At 40.3% G+C, this 19,292-nt stretch overlaps 2 protein-coding genes and 1 pseudogene across 2 annotated transcripts; 2 read left to right on the top strand and 1 right to left on the bottom strand.

Moving 5' to 3' along the window:
- The first annotated feature begins 1,884 nt into the window (after positions 1-1,884).
- On the top strand, positions 1,885-2,829 carry LOC111158812 (olfactory receptor-like protein DTMT). Its single transcript, XM_022521084.1, has one exon. It carries the CDS (start codon positions 1,885-1,887, stop codon positions 2,827-2,829), a length of 945 nt encoding a protein of 314 aa, XP_022376792.1.
- An 8,987-nt stretch (positions 2,830-11,816) lies between these two features.
- LOC111158794 lies at positions 11,817-13,135 on the top strand (annotated as a pseudogene).
- Positions 13,136-17,853: 4,718 nt separating this feature from the next.
- Positions 17,854-18,798, bottom strand: LOC111158793 (olfactory receptor 1L4-like). Its single transcript, XM_022521047.1, has one exon. It carries the CDS (start codon positions 18,796-18,798, stop codon positions 17,854-17,856), a length of 945 nt encoding a protein of 314 aa, XP_022376755.1.
- Between the last annotated feature and the right edge of the window lie 494 nt (positions 18,799-19,292).

Here is a 19,292-nt window from a genome sequence, read left to right as displayed (position 1 = left end):
ATTATCTTATCATCTGTAGTCATGAAAAGGGTAGTCTTATCTGAGGTACCCCAACACTTTCCATGGGTACAGTGTTACATTAATAAATCTGTAACATAGTGACAAATTTAGTGCTAAATGGTTGAAGCTAATGAGTACTTGTTCTGAGAGGATTCAATAGGAATGAGTATTTTAACATAATAGGAGTTTGCTGTCTGTAAATTTGAAAGAATGCATGTCTCAGCCTGAAGTACAGCCAATGAATATTTACGAAACATAACACAGTGCTATAATGAGGCACTGTGCCAGGTGCTGACACTTCTGCAGCCGTGAAGACAGACGTGGCCTTTCCTGCATGTTTACAATCCAATAGGGAGAACAGCTGTAACCAATCTCCTGGGCATTCAGTGCTTGAGGGACAAGTATGGGATGCCTGAAAAACATAGTAGCAGGTTCTTACTTGGTCTGGGCAAGGGGGCCAGGAGAGATACAGCTGAGTAAATGACATGTAATATGGCTGAAGGGTAAGTAGGAACAAACCAGTTGAAGAGGGAGCAGAGAGAGGAAGATGCTAGGCAGGGGGAGCAGCAAGTAGAAAAGGCTGCAGGCAAGAAATTGTGCCTTTCAAGCCCAGGATTTCTGGAGAGGTGAATGTGAGTGTCACTATGGGGCCAGGTGAAGCTGTGGAAGTCAGCAAGGGTCAGGTCTTGAAGCACCTTTTGTGCAATTCCCTTGAGAGGAATTTTGTCTTTTCCTTAAGAGCAATGAGAATCCGTGAAGACTTTAGGGAGAATGATGATCAGATTTTCATCTTAGAATGCCACAGTGTGGATGAAAGATATTGAAGGAGAGAGTGTCCAAGTGTGGAGCAGGGAGAAGAGTGAAGAGGGAAGAGGTTATTCCAATAGTACAGACAAGACATGATGTCAGCCCAGCCAGAATAGTGATGGTTGAGAGAAAGAATGGATGAATGAGAAAGAGGTTTAATGTGGCAGAATCTTAAAGACATGTTGAAAAACTGGATATTGAGGATGAGAGAAAGGATGGAAGGGAAGAAAACTCTCAGGTGTATGATTTGCATTTTGATATCTTTTACCGAGATGTGGGTAAGTAGAGGAGGAAGGAATTGGAATTGGGAGAAGGGGGGGTTTGAGATCCTGAGTTTCTTTTAGGATCTGCCGAGCTTAAAATGCATGTGAAAAGTCTAAGGGAAGATAATTATTAAGCAACTAGGTACACAGTTTTATAGATTAGAGTCATTTACACCTGAGGTTTAAACGGTAATCAAATCCTTTGGAGTAGATTAGTTTTTCTTCATTCTATATGTAGCATTATAAGAGAACAGTGTTTAGGAAAAACTCCTGAGACATCAACATGAAGAGTTTGACAAAACAAACTAGAGTTACTTAGGATGCCTGGTAAGATAGGTATGAGGAAAATCAATATATAAGTGTCTCAGGAAGCAATGGATAAGAGTGTTTTATAAAAGTTGGAATATTGTTGGGGTGCCTAGGTGGCTCAGTCATTAAGTGTCTCAGGTTATGAACCGAGGGACCTGGGATGAAACCCCACATCAGGCTCCCTGCTGGGCAGGAATCCTGCTCCTCCTTCTCCTACTCCCTCTGCTTGTATTCCCTCTCTCGCTGTGTCTCTATCAAATAAAAAAATAAAATCTTTTTTAAAATTTTGGAACATTGTTAAAAGGAAGTGATGAAAAGTCATTTCTGATCATAGAGATTCTGTCCTTAGAGATTTGGAGTATAGAAATGGTAATTATTGTGATGAGAATTATATAAAGTATCTTTACAGAGCACCTAATAGATTATGTATCACAGAAATATGTTCGGTTTTAAATTCATGTTTTAATGGACACTTTTTTCCTCCTAAAGATACTGAAGACAGAGAATGACAAGAAAGAATCAAACTGTCATCTCAGAATTTGTCCTCCTGGGCCTGCCCATTGATTCAGATCAGCGAGACCTGTTTTATGCCCTGTTCCTGGCCATGTATGTTACCACCGTCCTGGGGAACCTTCTCATCATCATCCTCATTCGCCTGGACTCCCACCTCCACACGCCCATGTATTTGTTTCTCAGCAATTTATCCTTCTCTGACCTCTGCTTCTCGTCTGTCACAATGCCCAAATTGCTGCAGAACATGCAGAGCCAAGTCCCATCCATCCCCTATGCTGGCTGCCTGACCCAGATGTACTTCTTCCTGTTTTTTGGAGACCTGGAGAGCTTCCTCTTGGTGGCCATGGCCTATGACCGCTACGTGGCCATCTGCTTCCCTCTGCACTATACCACCATCATGAGCCCCAAGCTCTGTCTCTCCCTGGTGGTGCTTTCCTGGGTGCTGACCATGTTCCATGCTATGTTACACACTCTGCTCATGGCCAGATTGTGGTTTTGTGCAGACAACAAAGTCCCCCACTTTTTCTGTGATTTGTCTGCTCTGCTGAAGCTGGCCTGCTCTGACACTCGAGTTAATGAGTTGGTGATATTCATCATGGGAGGGCTTGTTGTCATCATCCCATTCCTGCTCATCATCATGTCTTATGCAAGGATCGTGTCCTCCATCCTCAAGGTCCCTTCTGCTAGGGGTATTCACAAAGCCTTCTCCACCTGTGGCTCCCACCTCTCTGTGGTGTCACTGTTCTATGGGACAATTATTGGTCTCTATTTATGCCCATCAGCTAATAATTCTACTGTTAAGGAGACTGTCATGGCCATGATGTACACTGTGGTCACCCCCATGCTGAATCCCTTCATCTATAGCTTGAGAAACAGAGACATGAAGGGAGCCCTGGGAAGAGTCTTTTGTAGAAAGAACATTATCTTCTCTGCATGATGGTAACATTTTATATTTTTACATATTTCTATCTAGTAGATACAATAATTTTGGAGTATTATTCCAGATTTTTTTCCTTACCGTGGAAACATTCTGTTAAAATGATATGGTAGTTATTCAATATGTAAAAGAGATGAAATTGAGCTATTCAGTTGAACTAGGGGAGAGAGGTCTTGGTGACCTGCTGGCTAAGCCTTCCTCTTTGTGTTCCCCAGGTGATTCTGGCAAAGTATAGTTTAAGAATTCCTGTTTCAAACGATCTTCATGCCTTATATTCTTTAACTAATTTTTCATGGGAGACTATGTTCCTTTTTTAAGCCAGAACTCTGCTTTCATTGTGGTATAATTTTATAAAATAATTCTCTATACTCTAAGGTCAATACTAAATGAGATCCAGAATCTCCACCTCCCAGCCTCCCTCTTAATGTCTCCTAGTTACCTCTCTCTGCATAAGATTCACATCATTTTATCTCTTAACCTTCCCCCTCTCCTTATTTGTTTTCATGTCTTCTCTGTTTTCTGACTGGCCTGAGCTGAAATGGATTTTTCTAGCCCTTGCTACAAGAGTCTATTTTGTCTTTACCTGGGAATAAGAAATACCGAGGGGACCTAAAATTTTCCCCAGGAATGGGGAAAGAAGTTGAAAGCTAGTAAATAAGTTCAGAGTTTAAGGATGCCTCTTTTCTATTTGGTACTTTCTGTTCAGTAATTTATATAATTGGTTCATAAAAGAACTTTGTATCTATGTTTTTATCCTACCCTGAACCTCATGACAATCCCAAGGAATAGATATGGTTATTATTTTGTAGACTGAAAAGCATGTTGCTCAATTTCTTGTCAAGTCACACAGTGTGTCAATTGTTGAATCTATGTAATATCCCAAATTGTGATTTTATTATTTCTTTTCATAGGCTTTCACTTTAGAAAGAAAGAGAGCACCCGTTAATAACAAACCCAAACTAAACCAAATAAAACAACCCCCCCCCAAAAAAAAACCCGGAAACCAAAACTCTCTTAGCTCCATTTATGGCATGGACTAGTTTTCCAACCTCAGTCCATTTGTGTCCTCAGTTGTCCTCTCTAAGCTATGGCATCCAAACGCACCATTTTCATCCTCAAGTACATTCTGGTGACCTCCACCTCTCTGTCTGAAGTCAAGACTTTGTCCAAACTGTTACTGTCATCTGCCCTTTGGATATCTCCACTTGAGGCTCTATGAACTGTTCAAGCTCAACATGCACAATATTGAACTCTTCATGTTCCTTCAAATCTGCTCTTTGTCCTTTCTTCTATATCTTCATTTATGTCACTTTATACTCAGTTACCAGAACAGCCATACAATCTTTCATGATACATTTTCGCTTAATATTGTATTTCTTAAAATAGCTTATTGTATCCATGAGGCAACTAAGGTAACACTAATTTCTATAATGGATAAATACTGAAATCTCAGTGCCATCATACAACAGATATATAGTGACAAGAAAAAAAGATTAAATTAATGCACTTTCCTCCATAACAGAAAATTCCGTTAACAGGAAAATGAAAAATAGACCCTATTCTCAATAGCCATGGAATTTATGTGCAATAATATAAGAAGAAAATTTTAAAACTACTGAAAGATATTAAAGAACACCACAATAGTGGACATACACAATGACCCTGGATGTCTCCTTTTAAACAGATTGGGGAGAGTAATTTTATACACTAAAGTAGATCCATTTAAAATTGTGCATTTTGATGAGTTTTGAAACCTCATTATTTTAACAGCATCAGTTATCCTAATACATTCAATACAATCCAAGTTAAATTCTCAAAAGAATTATTTTTGTGGAAACTGACAAGCTTATATTGATGTTTGACACATTTGACCACATAAAAAGAGGAAACTTATCTAAGACAAAAGATAACATAAACAAACTTGAAGGAAAATTGACAGACAGTAATATGCCTAAAACACAAGATTAAAATTCAGAATATACAAAGAACACTTACAAGTCATAAAAAATAAAACAAACTGAATGCCTTGAATAGCCAAAGCAATCTTGAAAAAGGAAAACAAACCTGGAGGTGTAACAATTCCAGATTTCAAGTTATATTACAAAGCTGCAGCAATCAAAACTGTAGGTACTGGCACAAAAATAGATACACAGATCAATGGAGTAGAACATAAAACCCCAAAATAAACCCACAATTATATGGTCACTTAATCTTTGATAAAGGAAGAAAGAATATCTAATAGGAATAATACAGTCTCTTCAACAAATGGTGTTGGCAAAACTGGACAGCCACATGCAGAAGAAGGAAACCGGACCACTTTCCTAAAGCATACACAAAAATAAATTCAAAATGAACTAAAGACCTAACTGTGAGCCCTGAAAGCATAAAAATCCTAGAAGAGAGGAAAGGCAGTGATATTTCTTGAGATCTGCTGTAGCAACATTTTTCTACATATGTCTCCTGCGGTAGGGGTTATAAAAGCAAAAATAAACTATTGGTACTACATCAAAATGAAAAGCTTCTGCACAGCAAAGGAAACAACCAATGAAACTAAAATGCAACCAACAGAATGGAAGAAGATATTTGCAAGTGACATATCTGATAAAGGGTTGGTTTTCAAAATAAAGAACTGATACAACTCAACACCCCAAAACCAAATAATCCAATTAAAAACAAGCAAAAAGGGGGACCTGGGTGGCTCAGTGGGTTAAAGTCTCTGCCTTCGGCTCAGGTCATGATCCCAGGGTCCTGGGATCGAGCCCCACATTGGGCTCTCTGCTCAGCAGGGAGTCTGCTTCCCTCTCTCTCTCCTTCTGCCTATCTCTCTGCCTACTTGTGATCTGTCAAATAAATAAATAAAATCTTAAAAAAAAAGCAAAAAGAAGACATACAGATGGCTAACAAACATGTGAAAAGATGCTTAACATCACTCACTATTAGGGAAATCCAAATCAAAAATACAGTGAACTATCACCTCACACCTGTCAGAAGGGCTAAAAATCAGCAACACAAGAAGCAACAAGAGCTGACAAGGATGTGGAGAAAAAGGAAGCCTCTTGCACTCTTGGTGGAATGCAAACTGGTGCAACCACTGTGGAAAACAGTATGGAGTTTTCTCAAAAAGTTAAAAGTGGAACTGTCCTATGACCCAATACGCACGACTATTTACCTCCCAAAATACCAAAACACGAATTCAAAGGGACAAAGGGATACACACATCCATATATTTATAGCAGCATATTTACAATAACCAAATGATGGAAGCAGCTCAATTGTCCATCAGTAGGTGAATGGATAAAAAAAAAATATGGTAAATATATACACACAATGGAATATTTTTCAGCCTCTTAACTACAGAGAACTGATGGTTACCAGAGGGGAAGTGAGCAGGAGGATGAGTGAAATAGGTGATGGGGATTAAAGAGTTGTAATGAGCACTGGGTGATGTATTGAATTGTTAAATCATTACATTGTATACCTGAAATTAATATAACAGTCTATGTTAACTATACTGAAATTAGAATAAAAACTTAATACATAAAAAATATTAACAGAGGGGCACCTGGGTGGCTCAGTGGGTTAAAGCCTCTGCCTTCGGCTCAGGTCATGATCCCAGGGTCCTGTGATCGAGCCCCACATCGGGCTCTCTGCTCGGCAGGGAGCCTGCTTCCTCCTCTGTCTCTCTCTCTCTGCCTGCCTCTCTGTCTACTTGTGATCTCTGTCAAATAAATAAATAAAATCTTTAAAAAAATATTAACAGAAAATCCATGAAGATCTCAGGAAACAAACTGGGGGTTGATGGAGTGGAGGGGTGTGGGAGGGATGGGTGGCTGGGTGATGTACACTGGAGAGGGTATGTGCTGTAGTGCGCACTGTGAATTGTGTAAGACTAATGAATCACAGACCTGTACCCCTGAAACAAACAAAACATTATATGTTAATGAAAAAAAGAAAATTCATGAAGAATAAACAGTATGAAAAGATGTTTGACTTCAATGATAACCAGGAAAAAGAAAATTGAAAAACTAACATTTGATAATTGAATGACCACATAATTGACAAATATATAAATGATTGAATTTCTATTTTAATAGTGAAATGTGGGAATAGAGATTTTAAGAGATAAAATCCTGTGTCATTACACCTATGACATTCAAAACAAAAGCTACAAGCTTAATTTCAAATTAGTTTGTTTTGTTTATACTCCATCAGTTGCTCAAATCTGTTCATATCTCATTCATTCATATTTATAGCACATATCAAACTCTCTCTCCCTTCTAATCATTACCCCCATCCCCCCTTCCTCTTTCTTTCTCTCCTTTTCTTCTTCTTCTTTTTAAAATGGCTGATCCATGTTGAATCACTATATTCTACACCTGAAATTAATGTAACACTATATGTTAAAAGAAATTAAAAACTTAAAAAAATAAGTAAAATGGCTGATCTTTTTTTTTTTTTAAAGATTTTATTTATTTATTTGACAGAGAGAGATCACAAGTAGGCAGAGAGGCAGGCAGAGAGAGAAAGGGGAGGAAGCAGGCTCCCTGCTGAGCAGAGAGCCCGATGCGGGCCTCGATCCCAGGACCCTGGGACCATGACCTGAGCTGAAGGCAGAGGCTTTAACCCACTGAGCCACCCAGGCGCCCTAAAATGGCTGATCTATTTAAGATAACTTTCAGTCATCAAGACAGCCACCAAATTCAGCATTTAGGGTCTCCTAGAAACAAGAACATTTTCATACATAATTACAATACCATTATCACACCTGAGATATTAAACATTAATATACATATATTTAATACAATCTATATACAAATTTCTCCAATGATAAAGACTTGGTTTTGGTGGGGGGGGACACATGTGTGGCTCAGTTGTTAAGCATCTGCCTTGGCTCAGGTCCCGATCCCAGGCTCCTGGGATTGAGCTCTACATCAGGCTCCCTGCTCAGCAGGAAGCCTGCTTCTCCCTCTCCCACTCCCCCTGTTTGTGTTCCCTCTCTCCCTGTGTCTCTGTCAAATAAATAAATAAAATCTTTTTAAAAAAACATTTGTTTTTTATTAGATGTTTGTTAACATATAATTCACATACTATACCATTTACCCATTTAAAGTATACAATTAATTTTTATATACTCAGAATTGTGTAACCATCACCATAATCAATTTTAGAACATTTTCATAACCCCCCCAAAAAATCTCATTAACGATCACTACCCATTTTTCCCTAGCAATCATCAGCTTACTTGGTGGATTTGCCTGTTCTTGATATTTCATATAAATCATATCATATAATATGTTGCTCTTGGGATTGTCTTCTTTTAATTGGCATAATGTTTTCAAGGTTTATTCATATTATGGTATGTAACAGTACTTTATTTCATTGCTGAAAAATATTCCACTGTCTGGATACACCACGTTCTTTATCCAGTCATCAGTTGATGGTGGTTTCCACATTGGGGCTGTTGTGACTGGTGCTGCTCTGAACATTCATGTATTTGTTAGTACTTCAGTTTTTTAGGTATATACTGTTGGGTCCCCCAATAATGGGTCCGTGATTAAAAGAGCGAGCCTGATACAAAGCGAAGGTCAAGCAAAGCTTTATTTTGCACCGAGCATCGAGAATCAAACCGTCGGGCCGAGAGAGTGCTACCCCTCCCTGCCTCACAGACTAACTTTTATAGAGCAAAGGCCATGTGGTTGGGCCTGGCCATACACAGGTAGCCAATGAGATTGCAATACACAGAGAAAGCTGCACAGTCATGCTAGGTCCCACACAGGTGGCCAATTGAACTACAATTCACCCCATAGTAGACATTTGAACTAGCCTAACACCTTGGTGAGAATTGGTGCCCAAAAGCGGAGCCCACACTCCTTGGTAGCTAGGTGGCGCGCTTTACTGATTGGATGTCTCCACCAGACCCGACTCAACCCTGCATTCAGGCTGTTATCTCCACCTGACCTGACCGGCCCTTGTATTTGGGCTTTGATACCTGGGACTGGTTTCCTGGACTTGCTTTTAAGTAATTTCCCTTGGTGGGGGGGGAGGGCGGGGCAGGGTCAATTTAAGTTTTAATGCATAAACAACAAAATGGCTGTTCAACCGAGGTGGGGCCGCTCTGGCTGAATAGGCCCTTACAATACCAAGGAGGGTAACTGCTGGATCATATGGCAGTTTTATGTTTAACATTTTGAGGAATAACCAAACTGTATCGCTCACCTTCCCTCCTTCCAATGACCCTTATCTTCTGCCTGCTTCCTAGCACATGCGCTATACCTCAGCCACGCTGAACTTCCTTTGCCTTTAAAAAGCTCCAGGCTCTCTCACCTCTGAGTTTTTCCATATGCTATTTCCTCTCTAGATGCTTTCATTTTCTTTTTCTGGAGAACTCCTCAGATTCTGCTTAAACATCATTAAAAAAAAAGTCTTCTCTGACCTAATGGATAAGGTTAGGTGTCCTTTATATGCACTCTTTTTTTTTTTTTTAAGATTTTATTTATTTATTTAACAGAGAAAGATCACAAGTAGGCAGAGAGAAAGGGGGAGGCAGGCTCCCCATGAAGCAGAGAGCCCGATGCAGGGCTCGATCCCAGGACCCTGAGATCATGACCTGAGCTGAAAGCAGAGGCTTTAACCCATTGAGCCACCCATGCACCCCCTTAATATGCACTCTTAACACATCTAGTATTTTCCCTATGATAATATTTGTGATGCTTGGCAGTAGCTTGTTTAGTTACCACGTCTGCCAGCTATCTAGCTGGTCTTTGAGGGCAGGAACCATGTCTACCTTGGTTTTTCCCACAGTTGTGAGCTCAGTGCCTTGCACATAGTAGGTACCCAGTAAATATTTCTAGAAGAAATGCATTAATGAACTAATAGATTAAGGATTTCCTGGGTGAATCAATTGACACAATGCTTGCTATCATGGGGCTTAAAGCCCACCTGAGAAGAGAGGGTTGGTATATGTGGAAGAAATCATTGGACAACATATAACAGTGGTGACCAAGTGCTACAGTATTTGACTCTGATAACTGTTGTAGCGGACAGATATTGGCAGAAGGTAAAGAAGGGAGATATTAGTGTGGGCTGTAATGGCTGGGGAAAGCTTTCTTGAGATCAGACTTAGGGTAAACCCAGAATTTTGTCTCAGGGTATGACTTACTCAGAAATGTGCAGGAGTAAGGGTGGATGGAAGGACTGGGTTTGTTAATAATGAGTTTCGTTGGGACCCAGGGATCCCAGGGGTCAGAGCATTATAGAAGAGAGGAGTTGGAAGACAATGGCAGGGCCTCTAGCTGAAGGGGAAGTAACAAACAGGAGGCAGGCTCTGGAGCCACACTAAGACAAGCTGGGTAAGCTGGGAGGGGGTTCAGAAGAGGTAGTTACTCCAAAAAATCCCCTTTAACAGATTAAATTAAGATTCCATAATTATACAGTGAAACTCTTGCAGGATGATTTAGAAGTCATCAGCCTCATTGTTTTCCTCTCTCAACAGCGATTCCTGTCTCTGAGTATAACTGGGAATCATCAGAGCTATTAGTGGGAAAAAATAAATTGTATGTTTGTGGAGTACTTTATACTTTGCAAGCGCCAATCATTCCAAACTGCAATTCTGCAAGGTAGGTAAGATGCATTAATGATGGAGCGTAAGGTTGGAAGAGTTCAACAATTTGCCAAGGTCACAGGACAGTAAATGATGGAGTCTGATTCCTGTGGGCTCCTAAATGTTTTGCTTGGGGGTGAGGTAAACAGAGTGTAAAAGACCATTTTGGGAGCCCCTTTCCATGAAGCCAGTTTTCCTCACCCTCCATTGAGTTATCCTAGTATTATTATCTTTAGCTAGGGATAGATTTAAGTCATAACTTCAGAGGAAATCCTCACTCTTTGGGTTCCAAATGTTTGTCCCTTCTGGGCCAGTAGTTTCTTCCACCCCACAATACCCCTTTCCACTTACTTCACTTGCACCAAGGTGTTCTGCTCATGGATAGTGTAGGGGATAGAGATGAGGGTAGGGGTACTTGGGAAAATACTGCATCCTCATCACAGAACTTAATGATGGCAGTAGTAAATCTTACCAATGCCACACTTGGTCTTAACTTTCTTTGGCAGAATAAATTAGGTACTGTTGTGTTCCTATTGAGCTGATTGGGGAACTCTGACTAACGGAGATTAAGTTTCTTGGCCAGCACACACACACAAAAAAACCTGAAATCTTGCCATTTGCAACAACGTGGATGGAACTAGAGGGTATTATGCTGAGCGAAATAAGTTAATCAGAGAAAGACAATTATCATATGATCTCACTGATACAAGGAATTTGAGAAAAAAGACAGAAGATCATAGGGGAAGGGAGGGAAAAATGAAACAAAACCAGAGAGGGAGACAAACCATAAGGGACTCTTAATCTCAGGAAATAAACTGAGGGTTGCTGAAGGGGAAGGGGGTAAGAGGGAGGGGGTAGCTGGGTGAGGGACATTGGGGAGGGTATGTGATATGGTGAGAAAAAAATTGTTTTTTAAATAAATTAAATTTAAAAAAAAGTTTCTTGGCCAGGTCATGGTACAGGTATGGGTGTAGTAAGGTGATCGCAGGTTGACTGGCTCCAGGGCCCAGCACTTAAATGCACACTGGGGTCCTCCCAAACTCAGCTGCTTACCCTGCTGTCCATCTCATTCCTTCTCCCTTCTAACTCTTGCTTTTCTAACTAGTGTCCCCTGGGTCAATCAAGTCTTTTTTTTTTTTTTTAAGTCTTGAAAGAGAAAACAGACAAGATTTTCATGTGGGTTAGGAGAGTATTAATCCAGGTAACAAAGAAATTAAAGTGGAGGAGCCATTTTTCTGGTAGTTCAAGTGTTTGGAACTGGATCTGAAGTTCTGGGGCCTGGGTTCTAGTGCCTACTGACGATGAGAGAACATCTAGTGCCTTCTAATCTGCAGTAACTCAGACCTTCGTGCCATTCTGCAGTTTGGGGAACCCCCCATGGTTCTCAATGGTTCCCAGGCTGTGGCAGGTGCAGAACATGGGCTCAGATCAGTTTTGGCTCATCACCTCCTTTGCCCCACCACTGAGGTGGGTGGTTGAGGGTGTGTGTAAACTGGGTGGGCAAACAAATAGATGGGCTTTTCTTTGGAGTAGGAGTGCTGGGTGCATTTTGGTGAGAAGGATGCAGGTGCTGATGGTTATGAGGTGGTAGAGCCTCACTTGGTTTTGCACACTCCTTGCTCCAGATAAAGCTGGTGGAGAGGCAGCTTGGGAGAATACATACACACACACACATACACATATACATATTCACACTTTCATACAAATTATTCTTAATTTTAAAAAGGTAAAACAAAAGCAATGTGAAAATGGGAAACCAAACTGCTGTCTCAGAATTCATTCTCCTGGGCCTACCCATTGATCCAAAGCAGCGAGACCTGTTCTATGCCCTGTTCCTGGCCATGTATGTTACCACCGTCCTGGGGAACCTTCTCATCATCATCCTCATTCGCCTGGACTCCCACCTCCACACGCCCATGTATTTGTTTCTCAGCAATTTATCCTTCTCTGACCTCTGCTTCTCGTCTGTCACAATGCCCAAATTGCTGCAGAACATGCAGAGCCAAGTCCCATCCATCCCCTATGCTGGCTGCCTGACCCAGATGTACTTCTTCCTGATTTTTGCAGACCTGGAGAGCTTCCTCCTGGTGGCCATGGCCTATGACCACTACGTGGCCATCTGCTTCCCTCTGCACTACACCACCATCATGAGCCCCAAGCTCTGTCTGTCCCTGGGTGGTGCTGTCCTGGCTGCTGACTACTTTTATCTCATTATTGCACACCCTGCTCATGGCTCGGCTGTCTTTCTGTGCTGATAATGTGATCCCTCACTTTTTCTGCTATATGTCAGCTCTGCTAAAGTTGGCCTGCTCTGACATTCAGATAAATGAAATGGTAATCTTTATTTTGGGAGGGCTCATCATTATTGTTCCATTTCTGTTGATCTCTTCATCCTATGCACGGATTGTGTCCTCCATCCTCAAGGTCCCTTCTGCCAGGGGCATCCGCAAGACCTTCTCCACCTGTGGCTCCCACCTCTCTGTGGTGTCTCTCTTCTATGGGACAATCATTGGCCTCTATTTGTGCCCATCAGCTAATAATTCTATTGTTAAAGAGACTGTCATGGCTGTGATGTACACTGTTGTCACCCCCATGCTGAACCCCTTCATCTACAGCCTGAGGAATCAGGACATAAAGGGAGCCTTGGGAAGAGCCTTTTCAAAGTGGACAATACAGCTTTTTTGGGACAGAGACTCTAAAGATTAAAGTATGTTTTCAAACAGTAGATGTAATATTGACAATGAGTAGTGTCTGTAAAGTCTAGTGGTACCCATGCTAATTCAGCCCTAATAGCACCTCTGGGGTTTTTCCCACATGTCACTAGTGGTGGGTCCATTGTACCTCTTGGGTTTACCACAGTTTCTGGGGGTGATGTACAACAAGACTGACATGTAGTGGACACTTAGAAATTATTATTCAAATTTGAATAAATACCACTCTAACCTTAGTGTTTACTGCACAAAAAGAAAAATGTTCAGTAGTTCCTAATTCTCTAAGAAGTAAAGCCAAACTTCTCAACCACTTCAGTGCTTTGCTTCTGACAAATATGCTTATTCCATGAAGAATATCTTCTAATTTATTATGTACATCCTTTTGTAATTTTTTACTCTCCCAAGGATCATCATTTCTTCCCTTGTTGACCTATTCTGTACTTAATTTTCATTTCAGGTTTTGATTCACCTTTTTAATGACCACATTCTAAAATTTCTTTTTCCTTTGATTTGTTCTATCACTTGTCAGTTAATGACAGATTACTTCTTTTGATAATATTTATATTTTGGATGAGAATTTATCTTTTGAATTAAAATCATATGGTAAGCAATGAACCATGTGATTCTGTTATGAATTGTTAATTTATAGGAACTAAAATGGAAACCCATATACAGCCTAAGGTAGCACAAATAGTGACAGAGGGATTAGAATCTATTTATTACTCTCAGGTGGATTTTTCCTCTGAAATATTATGCTAAAATTTTGTGATGCTTTCTTCATTTATTTCTTTTTTTATGAAGTTTAAGTGTCTTGAAGACAGGTGCTCTCTAATCTCTTCAATGATGAGTTCAGTGCCTTGTACTTACTAAATGTAGAATAGTAATTGATTTTATTTGAATGCATTTTCATATGTGTCTTGAAATTAATGCATGCCTTTAAAAATCTCACCTTTTAAAAAAAGTCTTCCTAATAATTCCAACTTTGACCTTATTTCTTCTTCAAAAATTTTTGATTACAAAAAGAAAACATTCTCAGTGAAAATTATCCAAAAAATAAAGAAAGAAATAATAAAGTGAGAATGTGAGGGTTCCCCAAAGTTCTGCTCTCCCCATGAAGGCAGTTAAAGTTTGGGGAATATTCAATATGCATAGATATTTTCTATGCAAAGACTAACTTTGCATGTAATAAGTGAGATTAAATTATGCATTCCATTTTTTTATGTTGTTACATAAAATATATTTTGAGTTCATTATTTCATATAAAGACATATAATCCTTTTAGAATCTGTATAGTGTTTTGTTGAATGGATGCATTAACCAACCATAACTTATTTAAATAATCTGGGTTGTTTTCAGTTCTTTATTATTTTGAACAATACTTCAATTTTATTGCCTGGTCCATATGTTTTCTTGTGGACTTGTGCTCTGATTCTAAGGACACATTCTTAGAAATGGGCTTACTAGATCAAAAACATGTTATAATTGGGTAGAAGTTTCCAAATTGCCTCCAAGGAATTCTGCTAACGTATATTCCTTCCAAAAGTGAATGAGCATAGCTGTTTCTTTACATGTTCTCAACACTGGATTTTTTGTTCTCCAATTATTTATCAACCTAATATCAAAACATGAGATTTTACTATTTTTTTAAAAGATTGATTTATTTATTTGAGAGAGAGAGAAAGAAAAAAAAAAAAACTCGAGCAGGGGGAGGGGCAGAGGGAAAGAATTTCCAGCAGACAACCCACTGAGCGAGGAGGCCAAGACAGGGCTCCATCTCAGGACCCTGGGATCATGACCTGAGACAAAATCAAGAGCCAGCTGCTTAACCTACTGAGCCACCCACACACCCCGAGATTTTACTATTTTTAAATTGAATTTCTATACATATCAATGAGGTCAAACATCTCTTTATATTAACTACTGTTCCTTGAGCGTGTAATTTGAGCACGTCCTTTGCCTTAAGTCAATTTTCTTTTTTCTTGTGATGCCACTTTACCTATCTTGTAAACCACATTTCCCTCAGTCTGTTCAACTTCTGACTTTGGTAGTGATGCATTTTTCCCTCACTAAGATCATAAACTTCAAAGTAGACAAGTTAAGTGGATTTTTATTTCTTGATATATATTTTTTCTTTGACAAGCTTGGAAAAGGTTTTTCTATCCCCAAATTAATGTTATTTTATCATTACCATCATTATTATTATCTCATTATTTTTTCTAGTTCTTGCAGTTTTAGTTTCTATATCTCTACTTCGATCCACCCAAAATTTTAAGGGCAACTGCCCCTTTTTTCTTCCCCCCTTCCTTATTGTCTTCACCTTCACAGATGTGAAAAACTGATTTTATAATGTTCTAAGGCTCATGTACACCTCCTTATTATATTATTATTATTTTATTCATTTCTGGACTTATTATATTGACGTCATTCTATCTATAGCAGTATATGTTAGGTACCTTATGTGACAAGCCCTCCTGTATATTCTTCTCTTCCAAAACTTTCCTGACATTTTTCCTTTCAGATATGCTTTAGATCTATTTTGTTAAATTCCAATTAAAAAAAAAAAACTATTGGGAAATTAACTGGAGTTACTTTGAATTATTACATTCATTTATGAATTAGAATTGGCTATTTATACAGTTGTCTTAAAAACTATAAATAACAAATATCTTTCCATTTACTCCAAGTTTTCATTTTTCAGTTAAATTCTGTACACTTCTTAATTTGGTATATTGCTGTATATTGCTTTCTACATTTATTCCTAGGTATTTATTCCTAGGTATTTTACATTTTTAAAAAAATGTAAAAATGTAAAAAATGTATAAAAAATGGGGGGTCACTATTGTGTTTTTAGACAAGTACTCTTTTTACATAGGAGTTACTGATTGTTTTGTATATCAATTTTACAGTAGTCCACCTTACTAAATTCTCTTTTATTTGCTAATAAGGATTTTCAATTAAATATTTAAGCACTGAAGATACACAATCAAAGCTAATATCAGTATTGATAAGTATGAATATTTTTTCAAATACTTAGTTCTGTTATTTCTCTTTTCTAATTGCATTTGAATACCATTTCGAAAACTACATAAAATAATAGTTATTCTAAGGAGAGTTCAGATGTTAGTGTAAGGCCATACTCTTTATCTTTCAATACTTTTGGATATCGAAGGGCATAGTTAACTTTCCCAACTTGTTTGGAGGTATTTTTGGAGAAGGCCCTTTGCAGAAGGGCCTACCAATGCATGGGGCCACCATATCATGACAGCGCTAGTCTACAGAAGAGAGTCTAAAATTCTGTCTCTATCTCAGCATGCACACAAATGAGATGAACCATGAGAGACTCTGGACTCTGAGAAACAAACCGAGGGTTTTGGAGGGGAGGGAGGTAGGGGTTTGGGTGAGCCTGGTGGTGGGTATTATGGAAGGCATGTATTGCATGGAGCACTGGGTGTGGTGCATAAACAATGAATTTTGGAACACTGAAAATAAATATAAATAAATAAATACATGCACACAAACGCAAATCTTCTCAACCATGTTAGGCCATGAAGATCTGAAAAGTTCTTACACACACTGATGGAGTGCAGATGGAATTGAGAGTTAGTGTATCTCTAGGGACTATTAGGATAATGAGGGAGGAGACCATATAGCAGCAGCTCAAGTCAGAGCTCAGAATCAGAAAGAAGACATTGCTGAGTCTAACAGAATTGGTTTCTCTAAGCCTGTTTCCTCTCTTGTGCAATGAGAATAATAATATATTCCTCCTGGAATCTTGTGAGGTTTAAAGGAAATATATGCGTAGAGTACTTACGTTAGTCCTCACTAAAGGTTATCTTTTATTATTTTTAGTACAAGGATATCATTACACTACTGTAATAGTGAAACCTTGGGAAGGCATAACTATCAATAAGGGGCTGGTTAAACTGAAGATAAAAATGAAGAAATTCTATTTGTAGGGATAAGAAAAGATTTCCTGCACTATTATTTCATGAAAAGGGAAACTGCAGAATATGTAGAGAGAGAGACTACTATTTATGTGTCGAAAGCAGGGAGAGAAAGGTGGAGGAGGTATTGAACTGGTAACTGGGATAAAGGTGGAGATCGGATTGAATGATAGTTAAGAAGAATTTTATCTTTATTTCTACTTGTGAGTTCTTGCCATGAAAATGATGGATATATTATCTAGGGAATAGAATTTTAAAAAATTTTTATAAAAATTACATCTTCCCTTAAGTTTCCAGAAAAAGAGTCTGAAGATGGTGTGGTCTACACTGCAGCACCCTGTCCCCCTAAAAACAAACAAACAACAACAACAAAAAGGAACTCTTTTAAAAAACCTTATTACACTGCTTCTTGGGTTTCCTCTCCATCCACTAGGTTGCTGCCAGCCACACTCTTCCCTCTTCCTCTCCAGAAGCTACAAGACTCATTCCCTAGTACCCTGATTGTTCCCTTCGCTTTTCCAAAATTTAAAAGTAATCTCTATTTTTTAAACATTCAGACAATGAGGAAACGAATTTAGCTTATTGCTATGTACCCATCCCTGTAAAATAAACATATTGCCACCTTTGCTTCAGGTCTAATTTTTAATTTAACCATAAATAAGATGCTGCAGGATCAAAACTGCTAATGCTTTGCAAAGCTAGAAAAGGGAGGAGAGGTTCTTTTGTAATTGTTCTTATTCTTGAAATGCCTGTTAATCAGGAACTGCCCTCACAACTCTTGGGACACAGCCCTCCACCTGAGTCCCCTTTTTAGGGCGCCCTTGACCTCCTTGTTGCGAAGGCTGTAGATGAAAGGGTTCAAGGTTGGTGTGAGCACTGCATAGACCACGCTGGCCAGGCGGTCGTAGCGGGCTGAGTAGGCAGATGATGGCCGGAAATAGACAGAAAGGACAGAGTCAAAGAAGAGCGACACCACCACCAGGTGGGCCCCACAGGTGGAGAAGGCACGGCGCCGGCCCCCCGCTGACCGCACTCCCAGCACCGCAACGAGGATGCGAGCATAGGAGAGCGACACGAGGAGCAGCGGGGTGAGCACCACGGCCAGGCCCTCGGAGAAGATGGCAGTTTCCGCGGCCGCCGTGTCCGAGGTCGCCAAGCTCAGCATCACGGTCATGTCACAGAAGAAGTGGCGCACAGGGGCAGGGCATGGGTACGAGAGAGCAGAGATGAGCAGCGTGTGAAGCAGTGAGTGCAGGTGGGCCACTGTCCAGGACGCTGCCACCAGCGCTGTGCAGCGCCAGGGCGTCATGACCACCCGGTAGTGCAAGGGGCGGCAGACAGCCACCGCGCGGTCATATGACATGGCTGCCAGCAGGTAGCTCTCGGTGATGCCCAGAGCCACGAAGAAGTACATCTGGGCAAAGCATTCCTGGAAGGACACGGCCTGGCCTGGGTGGAGCAGGCCGGCCAACAGTCTGGGGACTGTGACAGTAGTAAAGCAGACATCCACAAGGCTTAGGTGACCCAAGAAATAGTACATAGGGGAGCGGAGGGCCCCATCCGATCTCACCACCACCACCATGGTCAGGTTGCCCAGCGCATTGAGCAGGAAGACACCAAGGAAGAGCAGGAAGAGCAGGGGGTGGGTGTCAGTTCCATCCACCAGGCCCAGGAGGAGGAATTCCGGGGCTGGTGTGAAGTTGGCCAGGGCCATGGAGCAGCGGGACAGGCAGGGCTGCAGAGAGCACAGAGGAGGAGCAGGCCTAAGTTCTGGCACCTCTAGCTAGGCTTCTGCATGTCCGGGTTTGTGTCCTATTTTCAAACCTCTGCTTGCTACAAAGGCTTGGAAACCACAACGCCCCCCTCCCCCCGTTTTATGAAGAAATGGAATCTCAGAAGGGTGTCCTAAGGCCTTGGGTGCTTTCAAGCTGGAAGTAAATCAGATCTGATTTTGAGACCTGTCTCTACCACTCAGGTGGTGTGACCCCTCTGAATGTTTCTTTTTCTTTCCTTGAGGAAAATACTACTAGCTACCCCCAAAGTGTGTCGTAAAGACAAAGTGGGTAAGAAATTGAAGGCACTTCTCCAAAGAAGATACACAAATGGCCAACAGACACATGAAAAAATGTTCAACGTCACTAGCCATCAGGGAAATACAAATCAAAATCACAAGGAGAGACCACCTTACACCAGCTAGAATGGCAAAAA

This window comes from Enhydra lutris, unplaced genomic scaffold (genome assembly GCF_002288905.1).
Source record: "Enhydra lutris kenyoni isolate GAN:26980312 unplaced genomic scaffold, ASM228890v2 scaffoldscaffold63, whole genome shotgun sequence".
Lineage (NCBI taxonomy): Eukaryota > Metazoa > Chordata > Mammalia > Carnivora > Mustelidae > Enhydra > Enhydra lutris.
The sequence above is the reverse complement of the archived record's forward strand: the minus strand, read 5'-3'. Positions and strand labels throughout refer to the sequence as shown.